The 16389-nt window shown below is 37.1% G+C and overlaps 1 protein-coding gene across 4 annotated transcripts in view; it reads right to left on the bottom strand.

Moving 5' to 3' along the window:
• The window catches only part of PLA2R1 (phospholipase A2 receptor 1), a 121632-nt gene that overhangs the window by 57725 nt on the left and 47518 nt on the right, over window positions 1-16389 (bottom strand). For all 4 annotated transcript variants that reach the window (XM_030796570.1, XM_030796571.1, XM_003266157.3 and 1 more), the window contains exons 10-11: window positions 14198-14310; window positions 6654-6823 (exon numbers count right to left, since the gene is read on the bottom strand). In XM_030796570.1, the coding sequence (XP_030652430.1) occupies window positions 6654-6823; window positions 14198-14310 (283 nt within the window). The remainder of the gene's footprint in view (window positions 1-6653; window positions 6824-14197; window positions 14311-16389) is intronic.

The raw sequence follows: 16389 nt of genomic DNA, 5'->3' as shown, positions 1-16389 counted from the left end.
GGAAGTGTTCTACAATTTTACCATTAGGTCTCAGCCTTTTGGTGAGCCTGTGTTCCTGGACTGCGCCCTTGAGCAGTGAATGCTTCTCAGTTATTTTTCCCTGCTTGGTGGGACAGGATGGCTAGAGAGCTGGAGCAGGGTATTTCCTTTCCATCACGTGAAAGGATAGAGCTGGCTGGAGTTGTAGATTTCCCTTCCTCCAGATAAGTCAGGCTCTGATAAAACTCCAGTAGCAGTCTCTGGTAAAATAGCCTCTCCTAAGGTGGGGCCTTGTTAAGAACAGAATGCTTTGCTATATTTCAAAATGGTTATTTTTCCTCTCCCTCTGGCTGGAAGCATTAGGCAATTTTTCTCTGATATTTCACTGTGATAACCTGATAGATCACCTGGAGCTAGAACTCACAAAAGTGTGGGGGTCCCTTATGACTGAGTCCCCCGCAGTTTTTAACCCTCAGATTTGTCTGTGCTGAGCCACCAGCAGTTTTATTAATGACAGTTCAGATGTTCCTCTCCCAGCACTGGTTCTTCTGGAAGTTTCTGCTCATGGGTTTCTGATCCAGGAAGTTGTGATTCTCTGTATCCTTCTATTTCTCCAATTTTGGGCAGCAGTGGTTTGCCTTGCGATGGATCTAAGAAGAGTTGTTGATTTTTCGTTTGTTCAGCTCTTTACTCATTAGGATGGTGTAACTTCTAAACTTTTTATATGCTCGTCTGGGAACTGGAAGTCTTCAAAAGTACAGGGTTTTAAACCATGTATTTAACAGAGAGAATGTAAACTGACTTTCTTTGATCTCTCTTTTTTTTCTTCTTCTAATTTCAGGAGGTCTAAAGGAAATTTTTTTAAAAACATTTAACACTAGCTCACAAGTGTTGGGGAAATATATGTGTATAGGCCACAATCATACCTTCCTTTAAAGCTCTGTGGTTTCCCAGGATGCTCACATTGGTGGCTGGTCCAGCACAGAATAGGTCCTGCACCTTAGAATGTATGGGTGAGGAACTCTAATAGGTTAGCAATGTCACTACCTGTAGCTTTAGGTAAAATCCTGCAAATTATTTCTCTGCAATAAGAAAGTCTAATATTTCTTAAGTATTTACAATGCAGTAGCAACTATGTAATATTTCCTTTAATCCTCACAACAATCCTGTAAGGTAGATACTATTACTGTCCTTATTTTAAAGAAGAAGAAACTGAGCTATGAAGAGATTAAATAACTTCCCTGAGATCATAGAGCTGGAATTTGAACTTTAGTCCAAATCAGTAGTGGGTAGGTACTCTTTATGCATATGTTATCCTGCAGTGCAGTCTCTTATATCTATTTGTATCACCCTACGTAATATCCTCAATGAAGAACACTTCCGACCCTAGTATTTTTTGATCCAAAACCTCTAGTGACTTCCTATACCTAGAAAAGAAGTGAAAGCTCTTAAGCTTATAACATTCAGCTGTAGTTTCAATATCCTACTCTGGCCTTATCTTTTACAACTCTTTTGCATATATCTTAATCTCTAATTACACAGTGCTCCTAAAATTTCTCAAAGTTGCCCCATATATTTCCTCCTGCTGAGAAAATTCTTTTTACTTCTTTAACCACTAAATCCTACTATATTTCACACATTTTCAATCCCAGATGAAAGGCCACTTCCTCTTGAACTTTTATGATAACTTCAATGGGAATTAATCCTCCCTTCATTTAACTGTTAGAGTTCTTTATTTTATACTTCTTACAACACTCACTACACATTTTCCTGTTGCCATGGTTTGAATGTAATATATCCCTCCAAAATGCATATGTGATAGTATTAAGAGGCAGGGCCTTCTGGGAAGTAATAAAGTCATGAGTGCTCCGTCCTCATGAATGGGATTGGTGCTTTTATAAAAGAGGCTGAGGAAGTGTCCTAGTCTTGTTTTGCTCTTTTGCCCTTCCGCCATGTGAGGGCACTGCAAGAAGGCCTTCAGCAGACACTGAATCTGCTAGCACCTTAATCTTGGACTTCCCAGCCTCTAGAACTGTGAGAAATAAATTTCTGTTATTTATAAATTACCCAATATGTGATATTTTGTTATAGCAACAGGACTGACTAAGACTCTATATATGAGTTATTTATTGTATTTGCTATCACCACTCCCAGATTATAGCAACATGAAGGCATGCACATTAGGTAATTTTTAAATGTCCCTTGTCATACAAATGCCTTATAAAAGTTCATTAAATGAATGGCTTTAATTATGCAATATGGTTATAGAAAGAAAAAATTTTTAAAAACACAGAGGCAGACATCTCAAAGATTGAGCAGTAGACTGAATACATGTGTTTATCTCTTCTCTATCCTAAAATCTCATGTGTTAAAATAAATGGTGCTATGAGAAATAGCCAGCAGATTAGGTACCCTGAAAGATTCTTTTGGTCAAACTAGTTGAAATGCTGGATAAAAGATTTTGAAAACATCTTTATAAATGTATGGCTGAGTTGGCATAAAATAAACAAATCTGTAGAGCTTGCAAATGAAGTAAAAGTATGAACCATGGTAGCCAAACCACCTTCCTAGTGGGATTTACCCTAAAGGTTTCTTTCCAATTCTGGAGACCTTGAGCATCTGCTTTGATAGTTGCATGGAGATTTTGAGGGAAAGGAGATGAAGCCTAAGAGATATAGAAACTGAAAAGTCTAATAGAAGAAACCTGCATATAATAGAATCCCAAATGGCCACTTTTGGTAAGTGTACATGAGAATATATTCACTCAGCTGTTTGTAAGGAAACTTGTCTCTGTCAATGCTGGCAGTGAATAATAAGAAAAGAAATAACTTTCTAAAGAATTTATAACCACAACCCAAACTTCATGCAGGTTAGTCATCGAATTCATGCTACCTATGTGTTCAAGAAAACCTCAGTCAGAGCTTTTAAAGCAGTCCTTAGTTGGTAGTGCCTCAAACTGAGTGGTGGAAATAAATGCTAATTTTCACTGGAGGAGGCCAACTTCAACATGGGGGTGAGAGAACTCCCATAAATAAAGTACAAAGAAAAATCAGTAGTTCTAGGCAAAACCCACAAAGTGAAAGAAATGAGATCCAGAAACAGACCCATAAAACTTCAGGTATGAGATTATTAGAAACCAAATACAAAATAACTTGGATATGTTTAAGGAAATAAAAGAGAATCTTTAAAATATGAGTAGGAAACAAGTGATTACAAAGAGCCACAAACCAAATTTAAAACAGAAATAGACTGTCTAGAAATGAAATAAATATAGTATCTAACACTGAAAACTAAAAAATAAAATTTAATTAAATCAGATCTGGCTGAAGAGATAATCAATGAATTGAAATAATTCATGACTTTATATAAAATACATCCTTGAGAGATACAGAGGTAGAAAATATTTTAAAAATATTAACAAACATGGAGGAGCGGCTGAGTAATTGGAATGATAAAAGGAAATATTAGAATGAATGGGGAGAAGCAGTATTTGAAGAGATAATGCTTGAAAAATTTCCAGAGTTGTGTAAAACCAACCATCTTCAGGTTGCGGGAGTCTAATGAAAAGGATACGAAACTGAAGGTGTCCCAGATCACAGAAGGAATGGTACACTAGCATATGAATACATCTAAACAAATATTCATTGCAAAGATAACAACAACAAAATCATGGCTAACAGAAATGAAGCAGTTCAGAATTTTCAAAACAAGACAGCAACAGCAAATTATAATCCTTTTAAAGATGAATAACTTTGATATTGTTGATTTTGTTAAGAATGCATGTTGAATAGCTAGTGTAACAAATGAAAAAATAGATTTAGATAATACAATTTCCAGATAAGCAAAGGGGAAAGAATGAAATGAGAAAAGAAGAAAAAGATACATTCAAAAGATGGCAAGAAAGAAGAGAAAACATGACTAAAAAATGCAGGATAAATGGAAAGGACATAATAAAATGGAAGAAATAAATCCAATTCTATACATAATCACAAAAAAATATAAGTAAAGCAAACTGTACAGTTAAGGACAAAGAATGTGTGAATAGGGTTTTAAAAATTTAGTTATATGCTGTTTATAAGTGATACATTAACTCTAAGAACACAAAAATATTCAAAGTTAGAAAAAAATTTAAAAAATTTACTAGGCTAATACTAATTTTTAAAAAGTTACTGTAGCTACATTCATGGACAAATTAGGAGAGAAAATAATTTTAAGAGAACAAGAGGATCACTTGGGATACTATACCGATTTTGACACCACAGGTGGGATATCACAATTCTAAACTTGTATGTTCCTAATAAAACAGCCTAAAAAGTATGTAATATAAAAATTCGACAGAACTACAGGGAGAAGTTTACACATCTACCATCATAGTGGGAGGTATCAAACACGCTCAATAATTGATCACGTGGGAAAAAAATATTCAGGCTATAGATGATCTGAACATTTAACATAATCTGTTGACATAGATGAAGCATTTCACGTAGCAAAAGCAGAATATACAACCTTTTCAAGTACATATGGGATATATATATATATATATAAAAAGAACACATGCAAGGCCATAATACCAACTTTGTATTTGAAAGGACAGGCACCAAACAATTTCTTGACCACAGTGCAATTAAATAAGGTATTGACAACAAAAGGAACTAGAAACACCTGTATTTTGGGAAATTAAAAAAAATCTTCTAAATAATTTATGGGTTGAAATCATATTCATATTGGAAATTGGAATGTATTCTAAATTGAAAAATTATAAAACTCTACTAAATCTTGTGGGCTACAACTCAAGCAGCACTTGGAAGGAAGTAGGAAGCCTCAATAGTCTTATAAGCATTACAGAAATTGAATTAGTGGTTTTTAAATCTCCTATATAAAACATGAGGCAAATTCTAATAAATGTTTACTCTATATATAGTTCTGTAGAGAATAAAAGTGAACACTCTCCAATTCATTCTGTGAAACTTAGCATAATCATGAAAGCAAAGCTGTACACAAATGAAGAAATGTGGACTAGTTTTCCCTATGAAAAAAGATAGCTAAAATCATAAACCTACCACTCAAAGGTTAGTTTGTGTACCTGCAACATAGGCAGCACCTAGGAGCTTTTTAAAAAATGCAGATTCTTGGACTTTATCCCAGATCTACTGAATCAGAATTTTAACTTCATCAAAATCTACAGGATATTCTTATGTACATTATAGTAGGTGAAGCTTTGTACTAGCAAACTAAATCCAGAGATGTTTTAAAATACATATCACTAAGTTAAGTTTACCCAGCAGTACAAAGCTGGTTTACTACTGTAAAGCAATTTGTCATATTAAGAGAGTAAAGGAGAAAACCTTAGGATTGTCTTAGTAGATTCAGTGTTGAGCAAAATTTAAAATCTGTTAATAATTTTTAAAAAGAGCTCCAAGAAAACTAAGAATAATAGAAATTATATTCTTGTATTACTGCTCTCTTTTCAGCTACATTGATTCTATTTTTTCTATTTCTCTTTCAATACCGCACTGCTTGAATTATGTTAGTGCTATTGGCAGGGAAACAGAAAATGAGAATGTAGGTTATGTTTATTACCGTATTTCGAATCAGTAGATGAAAGAGTGAACTTACTATATAGTGTTGAAATTGGCTACTATTTAGAAAAATTAAAATGGGCTATCTCCTAGAACATACTTTTAAAATCTCAGATCAATCAAAATTATACATTTAAAAAGCCAAACTATAAAAATATAAGGTTATATTTTTATAATATTTGGTTGAGGGAAGCCTTTAGAAAATATAAAAATCTACGAAGCTAAAATGAAAAATATAAACTGTTTTACTACAAAAAGTTTAACATTTATGTGTGACAAAACATACCATAGAAAAATTAAAAGGCAAAGAGCAAACATGTAGAATTTTATATTTAGAATATAATGAAATTTCCACTAATTAATGAGAAAATAGAAAGTGTCCAAAATAAAAATAGTGATCAAATTATGTGACCATGCAATTGAAAAACAGAATGTATAGAACAAATATGAAAAATTGCTCAAATAACTAAATGAAAAGATAGAAATTAAAACAATAGTAAAACTTTTTTTATTCTATCAAATTGGCAAAAATGTAAAAGGTTGTTACATTCAGTATTGACAAAAATGACATGTCAAATGACTCATACGGATTATACTTTTAAAAATGACCATTGGGCCAGGCAATTTCGCTCATGTCTATAATCCCAGCTCTTTGGGAGGCCAAGGTGGGAGGATTGCTTGAGCCCAGGAGTTCAATATCAGTCTGTCTCTACAGAAAATACAAAAATTATCTGGGTGTGGTGGTGCACGCCTGTGGTCCCAGCTACTGGGGAGGCTGAGGTGGGAGGATCACTTAAGCCCAGGAGGTCAAGGCTGCAGTGAACTGAGATTGCACCACTGCACTCCAGGCTGGGTGACAGAGTGAGACCTCATCTCAAAACAAATTGACAAACAAATAAATAAAATAAATAAAAACAAAGATCAGCCATATGTCACCCCCTGTTAACCTGTGTTGATCCTTGTAGTTGATTTAGGCATTAAGAAAACATTAAGAAAGAATCAAAGGAGGTGGACCAAGGGGTGGAAGGAATTTGGAGTAAAGAAAACAGGAGCCAAAGGTAAGGGAGGGTTGGCAATGCAGCACACTCTACTCACGGGGCTGGTGTGCGTTCCAGTGTGTGTACTGCACCGGCTCGGGTTTCCGCCCTGCTGGCTTCCAAGTGTATTCTCCTGTATCATTGTGGTCTTGAAGAGCTATCCAAAAATAACTGTCCTTCATTTTTACCACACTACTGATCAAACTGGTAATAAAAGCCTGTTCAAACCTTAAAAGGGGAAAAAAGAAGAGGTTATATTACGTTTCTGGGCAATAAAAAAATGTCATTAAAGCATAATGAAGTGCACAGAATGGCCCCAGAGTAAGCATTTCTCATTAATTCTTTAGAACATGGAGCAGGAAAACACCCAGAGACCCTGAACATTACTAATAAATGCCAAATGTCAGTGCAATTCCCAGAAATACATGAGTGAGGAGAATCTGACTCTTGCATATGGGGCTTGATTCTTGCACAGAATAGAGTCCAGCTCCAGTTTCAAAGCATAGGTGGTAAAGTTCACATGGCCAGCAATGCGTTTCTTGGAGTACAATGTGGCCTATTTTGTAATTAGGCCACACACCACACACACCATGCCGCAATATGCATGGGGTAAAGGTGGGCAGGAGGGAGGAGCAAAGATATGCTTTTCTGAATGAGCATTTACTAGTACAGAGTTCACACACACCCACCTACCACACTTGCCTGGGGAGAAAGAAACAGAAATTAAAGTAGCAATTCTGTGTCTCCCAAATCAGTGTGTTCATAGGTACAGGTAGGTCTCAGCTTATTCAAATGTGTTTAAATCTGCATGTTCACTGAAGAAAAATGTGAAAGCCTAGGAAGTAATCTAAGGCTGTACATCCACTAATGTACTTCCCAAACAGCTGAATGAATTACTGTTCAATGATTGGTGGCAGTGCCCCCTTTCCAGTATGAATGTGTCAAAAGCAGAATCTAGAAGACTCACATACATGCTTCCACATGCACACCTACTAAGAAAAACATGACTATTAAAATTTAACTAGCATTGAACCTTTCAGCTAAGTTGAAACTATCTTGAGAAAGCTATTTTTAGAACATATAAAGCTAGAAGAAATGCATTTGAAACAGTGGTGACTTCTGGGCGGACCTGCTGAGTCAATGGGAAAGGCTGAAGCCATTACCCAGGAAACCTAAGGAGAAAGCAAATTAGACCTTTTCATTCAATTTTGGTGGTTTTTTTCATTACTGTGCATCCTTAACTTGCTAAGGGAAGCAAAAACAATGAGGTCATTTATGAATAGAAGAGTCTCAAAGGAAATAGGTGATAAAAAGAGAAAAGAATAAAAAGAAGTAAAAATTTTAAGTGCCTTACAGATATTATTATCAACATTTAGAGATCTTAGGTATTTATGGTACTCATCTTTGCAGGGGATATGGATTTTCATCATACTTTGGTAAATATTTTCTGCAGATACTCTATTAATAACCTAAATAGCACACATTTGAAACAAGAAGAGTTCTTTTTTTAATCCAGATCATACTGGCAGAACCTTATATAAATGTGCTTCAAAAGGAACGTATAGAAGACTAAATATTACCTACATGCTGTTGTAATTTTCCTTACACTTCTGTTGGTTCATGCTCTCAATAATATATGATCTACTTTTCTCTATCTCCTCTGAAGCAGAGTAGTAATACCGGGTCAGGGAAGTGCTGGGGGGAGAAGGGCGGGGTCCCTGGTTAGGGCTCCACCCCCGGCCTGTGCCCCCAGACCTAGGCGAGGACAAGCATTTCTGTTTTCGTGCCCAAATGTTGCATTTCCCAAGACCACCCTGGCTTGCCACGCCCCCATCCTGTGCCTATAAAATCCCCCGAGACCCTAGCTGGAAGAGAGACAAGCGGCTGGACATCCAGAGGAACACACCGGTGGAAGAGCACACCGACAGGCATTGGCAGATGCAGGCAGGCCATCGACAGGAAGAACGATGTGGAGTTTGGCCAGAAGGAAGTTAAGAAAATAACTCCACTTACAATAGTGCCCCCAAAATACGTGGGAATAAACTACACAAAAGAGGTGAAAGACTTGTATACTGAAAACTGCAAAATGGTGCTGAAGGAAATTAAAGAAGCCACAAAGAAATGGAAATAAATCCCGTGTTCATGGCTTGGAAGACTTAGTATTTTTAAGATGCTCATACTACCTAAAGTGATCTATACATTCCATGCAATCCCTATCAAAATCCCAATGATATCTTTTTCAAAACTAGAAAAGTTCATCCTAAAATCCATATGGAAATTCAAGGAACCCTGAATAGCCAATATAATCACGAAAAGAAACCAAGTTAGAGGTCTGACACTTTTTGATTTCCAAACTTACTACAAAGCTACAGTAATCAAGACAGTGTGGGCTGGGCATATTGGCTCATGCCTGTAATCTCAGCACTTTGGGAGACTGAGGCAGGCAGCTTGCTTGAGCCCAGGAGCTCAACACCAGCCTGAGCAACACAGTGAGATCCTGTCACTACAAAATATAAAAAACATTCGCTGTGGGTGATGGTGGTAGATGCCTGTAGTCCCAGCTACTCGGGAGGTCGAGGCGGGAGGATGGCTTGAGCCCAGGAGGTCAAGGGTGCAGTGAGCTATGACTGAACCACTGTACTCCAGCCTGGGTGATACAGTGAGACCCTGTCTCAAAAACAAAACAAAAAACCAGTGTGGTACTAGCATAAAGACTAACACATAGGCCAGTGGAATAGACTAGGAATCAACCCTTGCATATATGTCAAATGATTATCAAGAATGGTGCCAAGACTGTTCAGTGCAGAAAGGTCAGTCTTCTCAATAAACTGCGTTGGGAAAACTAGACATCCACTTGCAACAGAATGAAGTTAGACCCTTACCTTATACTATGCACAAAAATGAACTCAAAGTAGATTAAAGACCTAAACATAAGAGCTAAAACTATAAAACTCTTAAAAGGAAACATAGGAAAAAGACTTCATAACATTGTATTTGGCAATGATTTCTTGTAAATGATACCAAAAGCACAGGCAACAGAATAAGAAATGAATAAATTGGACTTCATAAAAATTAAAAACTTTGTGCATCAAAGGACACTATCAACAGAATGAAAAGGCAACCCACAAAATGGGAGAAAGTATTTGCAAGTTATACATCAGATAAGGGATTAATATCCAGAATATATTAAAAATTCCTATAACTAAACAATAGAAAAGACAAACATCCCAATTAAAAAATGACAAAGGACTTGAATAGACATTTCTCCAAAGAAGATATACAGATAGCCAATAAGCACGTGAAAAGATGTTCAACATCATCAATCACCAGTGAAATGCAGATCAAAACCACAGTGAAATACCACTGCACCCCCAGTAGGGTGGCTATTATCAAAACAAAACAACCAGATAATAGTAAGCATTGGCAGGATGTGGAGAAACTGGAACCTTTATGCACTACTGGTGGGAATGGAAAATGGTGCAGCCATTATGGAAAAGAGTACGGTGGTTCCTCAAAAAATTTAAAATCAAATTATCATATCATCTAGCAATTTCACTTATAGGCATACACGCCAAAGAATTGAAAGCAGGGACTCGAAGGGTATTTGTGCATTCATGTTCATGGCAGCATTAGTCACAATAGCCAAATGGTGGGAGCAACTCAAATGTCCATTAATGGATGAATGGATAAACAATATGTGTATATACATACAATGGAATATTAATTAGCCTTAAAACAGAACTTCCAGAAAGGAAATTCTGACACTACAACATGCTAAGTGAAATAAACCAGACACAGAAAAACATAATTCCACTTATATGAGACACCTAGAGTAGTTAAACTCACAGAGACAGAAAATAGAATAGTAGTTGCCAGGGTCTGGGAGGAGGGGAGAATAGGCAGCTATTGTTTAATGGGTACAGAGTTTCAGTTTGGGAAGATGAAAAAAGTTCTGGAGATGGATGATGGTAGTGGGTGAACAACAATATGAATGCAGTTAATGCCACTGAACTGCACACTTAAAAATGACTAAGATGGTGAATTTTATGTTTATGTGTGTGTTATGTATATTTTATCACAATAAAAAAATATTAACTGCAAAAGTGTTTTGGGGAGATATGACAGTTGCAGGAAAACGGTAGAGCTGTAAAAATGCTTTAAAATAATGCACATTTAAGCTTAGGAGAGGCACAGTGGCTCACACCTATAATCCCAGCACTTTGAGAGGCCGAGGCAGGAGGATTGCTTGAGCCCCAGGAGTTCAAAAACAGCCATGGCAACATGGCAAGAACCTGTCTCTACAAAAAAATTTTAAAAATTAGCCAGGCATGGTGGTACATGCCTGTAGTCCCAACTACTTGGGGGGCTGAGGCAGGAGGATTACTTGAGCCCAGGAGGTTGAAGCTGCAGTGAGTCATGAAGGCACCACTACACTCCAGCCTGGGCAACAGAGTGAGACACTGTCTCAAAAATAAATGAAAGTAAAATAAACTTAGGAGAAAATGAGATATTGCAGAATTTCTCACTTTTGGCAAAATTCACAAAATTGAATGCCATTTGGATTATTTTTTACCAATATTCCATGGCTGATTGATTCAAAATTTAGACATACATGGATTTAGCCAATTATCCATTATAATTTTGGAACTCAACTTTTGCATTCATGCTTTGTCTGGAAGCAAACTGGCCAGGCCTGAAAAAATTTTGTAACAATCGGCAAGCAGATAAAAATTTGTTACTCAACAATAAGGATCTGTTTTTCTTCCCCCTCTATTCCACAAAGTGTTAAAAGTCTTAGACCAGGAGCAGTTGCCTGATCACAAAAGAAATAAGTAATTTGTAGCAGGTGGTTCTAATTGTGCCCATCAAACCTGTCATTCCATTGTGCAGAAGAGTGGAAAATCAATTAGCAGCTACAAGCTTGGGTACTGAAGAGTGACAGGAGTGTCTTAAAGAGGAAATCAGTAATGGAAGAAAATGATTACCATGGCCGCTAGTGGACACTCCTGGATCTGAGAGACTTTCCGTCTACTGCCCAACCTTCTCAGACAAAAGATGCTGTTTGCAAAAATTCCAACATGTATGGTGAATCAAAAGCAGTACAGTGTGGACCCTTGTTTCTTCCCTGATGGAGTCTGAATGATTAAAAACCAAGAGCATTGGCCCTTCCTTTCTTCAACTCATGAGTCCTGTGTTGGAGTTGCTGCTTTGAATGTAGACATGTTTTGGGGGTAGCATAAGTATATGTTAACTGACTTGGACAGTTGACACATCCCTGCTCATCTGTACTCCCTCAGGGCTTGGCGGGTGACCAGGCAGCGCACCAGCACAGGGCAATCTGGACAGGCCTAGGACGCCAAGACTGGGATAAAAACAAACTTCTCTATGCCATAGTTCTGCTTTAGAGTTGGACCAGGCATGAGCGCTGGCTACTGAATACAGTTCACCAGAGACAACATTTAAAGTATTCACAACATAGTCTTGTATACAGTTTTGGGGAAAATGAAACAGATTTTTTTCCCAGATACTTTCTGTCATTTGTATGAGGTCCCCAAAGGGTTCATGGAATATGAAGCATTTGTTCTAACAGATTTCTGCTTTAGCTTGGGTCACTTTGGCGCTATGGGTTATCAGTAATGTCACTGTGAGTTTATCCATTTATTGTGCTATTCTACCTTCTTCACTTACTTCTTGTGTCTATGTTCGATCTCTTCAGCTGCTGGGTTTCAGAAAGCACTGGACAATAATAGCATGCCTTTTATTTCTTGTGTATAGCATGTCAGTGTTTAATATGGGGCCTCTCACAAAATAGGTATTCAAAAAAATTTTCTAATAAACTCTTGGCTATTAATTTTTTGTGTGGTCAGATAACATATGAAAAGTAATTAACACAGTGCCAGGTATGTGACAGGCACTCAGTGAACATTAAACAAAAAAATAAAGAATAAAACATAAAAAACAGGTGAAACAATTAGACTTATTTTCTTTGGTAAAAAACATAACTAAACTGTAATTAACAAAAGAGCATATCGCTTCATTGGTCAGGCTCCTGTAAAGTCCAATGTTGACTCACTGACTGGGGGACTTCCAACCCAAGGTGCTCTTGGAACCTTTTGGGTGAGTTAACAAATTGATAAAGGCTTTCTTCTGCCTGTTAGCCAAACCTGGGAGGAGAAAGGTAGAACTAAAAACAATGCTGAGATACATCAAAGGTAGTGCTATATTTCCACAGGAGGATCTCCTGAAAGTAAAATGTTTCACCAAGTGATTTAGTCTGCCAAATGCTATCAATCCATTCGTGTGTGTGTGTGTGTGTGTGTGTGTGTGTATGCATTCCTGTGCATTGTTTGGAACAGAAGCTGGGTAAGAAGGCAAGAAAGTAAGAGGGTAAGAGGAGGAAGGACATACTGGCAGCTTTGGATGTTGACTTCCAATGTGGGAGGAGCAGAGAAATCATACAGGAATTCCTCTACAAGTTAGGCTTACATGGGAGGGGTCTCTAGGTAAAACCAGTTGTCCTATTTGCTGGTATTCAGTGAATATTTTTAAAGGCAATGGCCCAGGTAAATATGCAAGTGACTTGCTTTGCAGGTGTAGTTTCCTGTGGCACCACTGGAGTTCTACCCCGCTTCTGTCTTCCCCAGGAGGAGTGGGTCTCCCAGGTGTTCCAGGCCCCACTGTCCTCCTGGCATCGATAGTGATATGAGGTCACCTTTGCTCTTGGTACTTTTATCCCGTACAGATATTATGCATCAGTAGCATGGGGCAGATTGTATGGAGTGTAAAAAGGGCACAGTCTCTGTGCCAGCATCAGGAAGGCATATGTGCACAGAGAAGTCTCAATCTAAATAAAATAGATGGAAGAAGTGATGGTGAAGGATTTGAATATCCTCCACATTTTATAGCTTCTTTTCTGCTAAAAACACCCCCATACAACTCACATACATTACATTAAAAAAATACTTGTTAAATAATGTATTTGGCTGGGCGTGGTGGCTCATACCTGTAATCCCGGCATTTTGGGAGGGTGAGGCAAGTGGATCACTTGAGGTCAGGAGTTCAGACCAACCTGGCCAACATGGTGAAACCCTGTCTCTACTAAAAATACAAAAATCACCAGGGGGTGGTGGCAGGTGCCTGTAATCCCAGCTACTCATGGGGCTGAGGCAAGATAATTGCTTGAACCTGGGAGGTGGAGGTTGCAGTGAGCTGAGATTGCACCACTGCACTCCAGCCTGGGCAACAGAGCAAGATTCTGTCTCAAAAAAATGAAATAAAATAAAAAATAAATAATATGTTTCATTTCCCATATAAGCAGTTAGAAGATAAAATCTAAAAACATCTGAATATATTTAAAAAGCTGGATAATTAATAAATCTTTACGGATAGTAAAGGTCACCTTAAATTTTATTATTTATTACTCAAAAATCAATTCTGGAATAACAGTATAATTTAAATTCATCTTGATAAATAAATAATTTAGTAGTTTGATGTATAGCACGATTTAGATTTTGACCAGTTATGATTGTAGCTAGATTTTTATCATTCCAAGAGCCCTCATGTGAAAGCCATCTTGTTTCTGTTAAAAAAAGTTTAATTTACCTGTTTGTAATGGTTACAAGTGCAGGAGGACAGTAATAACCACTGGAAGCTTGGTCAAAGCTTCGAAGGACTGTGTCAATTTTGTAACAGAATCCACCATGTCTCTCCCATCCCTTAAAAAGAATAAAAGGGAAATTAAGGACACAATCTGATTTAGTTAAATACCAAGAGATATTTTTGCATACTCTTTTCCCACCTACATAACTTTCTTCTCTTACTCCTTTAAAACTCCTTGAATTTTTGTCTTGATATTTTTATATTTATTCTATCTGGTAATGCCATTAACTACACCCACTTCTATATTTATTTATTATCTTAATACTTAAAATTTTTAATTAACTTAAAACGTAAAACCTTAAAAGTAAATGAAAATAAAGGGCATTCATTCAAGATCTCTACCTCTCTCTCTCTCTCTCTCTCTCCCCCCCTCCCTCTCTCTTTCTGACTTACAGAATTTCATATAAATGGCCCCGACAGGAGGGTAGAAACTAAGTGTTGGCTTTAGGGTCAGGATGCATGGGTTTGAATTCTGGCTCCACTACTGTGCAACCTTGTTTAATATCTTAGTTTTTTCATCTATACAATGAGGATAATAACAGTATTTATGGGGCTGTTCTGAGAATCAGAGAAGGACAATGCAGACAGAGCTTTTAGAATTGAACAGAGGGGAAAGAGAACATGAACAAAGAGAATATATGTATCTAGATAATATTAGAGATTTTTTTCAACTTTCATATTGATTATTTCATGTTATCCCTCTGAGATTCATTGAGATTAGGGACTTGGATAAAGTCAAACTAGTGGATCAGCTGGGCCTGAAACCCAGTTCTGCAACAGTGCAGGATGGTCTTGTTTGGAGCATAATGCTTCTAAATAGAGAATGGCCAATATAAGTATTTTTTCTTTTTCTTTTTCTTCTTTTTTTTTGTAAAGATTATTCCTAAATTAACTGGCTGGCCTTTTAGAGGGGAAGAAAGTAAGCTTTGGCACTCAGACAAAAATGACAAACATGTAGGTCTGTGTTTTAGCCCTGGGAACAATGAAGGGTGGCTCTTTCTCTGAAATCATGCAGTACAGTCTATGGCCACACCACCCTGAAGGTGCCCGATCTCATCTGAAATCACACAGTATGATAAGACATACATTCATTAGCCCTCTATATTTAAACTGAGCAATTTTAGTTCTTTTTTCCCCAATATTATTAAATCACATCATTTTTATCTATTTTAATTTATTCACCAGTTTTAAAACACTCTTCATTTTATGCTATGCCAATTCTCGCCAGCTTTTGATCAGTTATAAAATGATTTCTCATAAATTTCTTGGAAAAGATGTTGGTCTTGCAGTAAATTAAAGAAAACCTTAATTTAGAAATCAGCTGTGTTAGTTCAAACATATCATTAACTGAGGTAGGAAGCACAGGAGCTCCCACATCCAGCCATCTAGGATCTGCTCTGAACTCACTCCCTTTCATTTCTATTCCCAATCTTCTCTCTGTGAGTAACTGACAGCTCCATACAGCTCCTTCATGCATCCCTCCAGGGTAGGAGCAGGGATATTAGACTGCTCCTGTACTTGGAAGGACAGGGAGAGGGAGGCTGGCAATTTGACCTTTCCGATAATGTATTTCTTCTTCATTAGCAGTTTTTAGATCATAGGCTGCTTAGCAAAACAAACAAACAAACAAATCCAATAACTGAACAGGCTCAAGAAAAGGGAGGGAAAAAAAGATCTGGCATAGAATAATCAGAAACACAGACTTGTTACTTCAAGGCTTTGTCCACACAATGAATGTGGGAAGGATAACTGATTATATCAGTTAACCCTTTGTACACTAGGTGCCATTTCATTTTTAAATGAAAGGATGGTGGTGACAAGACTGAAGGAATTGCTCCTATTGTCCAATCCCAAAAAAGTGACTCAGAAGGAAAAACAAATCACTTTTTTTTGCTTTGAAATTATCAAGATTGATTTTACAAATTGATTTTTCAAGTGCAGACTGTTTAGAGAATTGCATTGAAGCAACTTTCTAAAACAGAGAAAACTTTCAAAACCATATTCATAGACTGATGCATAATAAAATTAATGGAAATTTCCTCACAGCTAGAGAATTGGCTATGAACTCAGAAACTTTAAATACTGGTAATGCTGGCTGGAAAAGGGAAGCCATGAACAAAAGTTTGAATAGAACA

Source organism: Nomascus leucogenys, chromosome 17 (genome assembly GCF_006542625.1).
Source record: "Nomascus leucogenys isolate Asia chromosome 17, Asia_NLE_v1, whole genome shotgun sequence".
NCBI lineage: Eukaryota > Metazoa > Chordata > Mammalia > Primates > Hylobatidae > Nomascus > Nomascus leucogenys.
The sequence above is the reverse complement of the archived record's forward strand: the minus strand, read 5'-3'. Positions and strand labels throughout refer to the sequence as shown.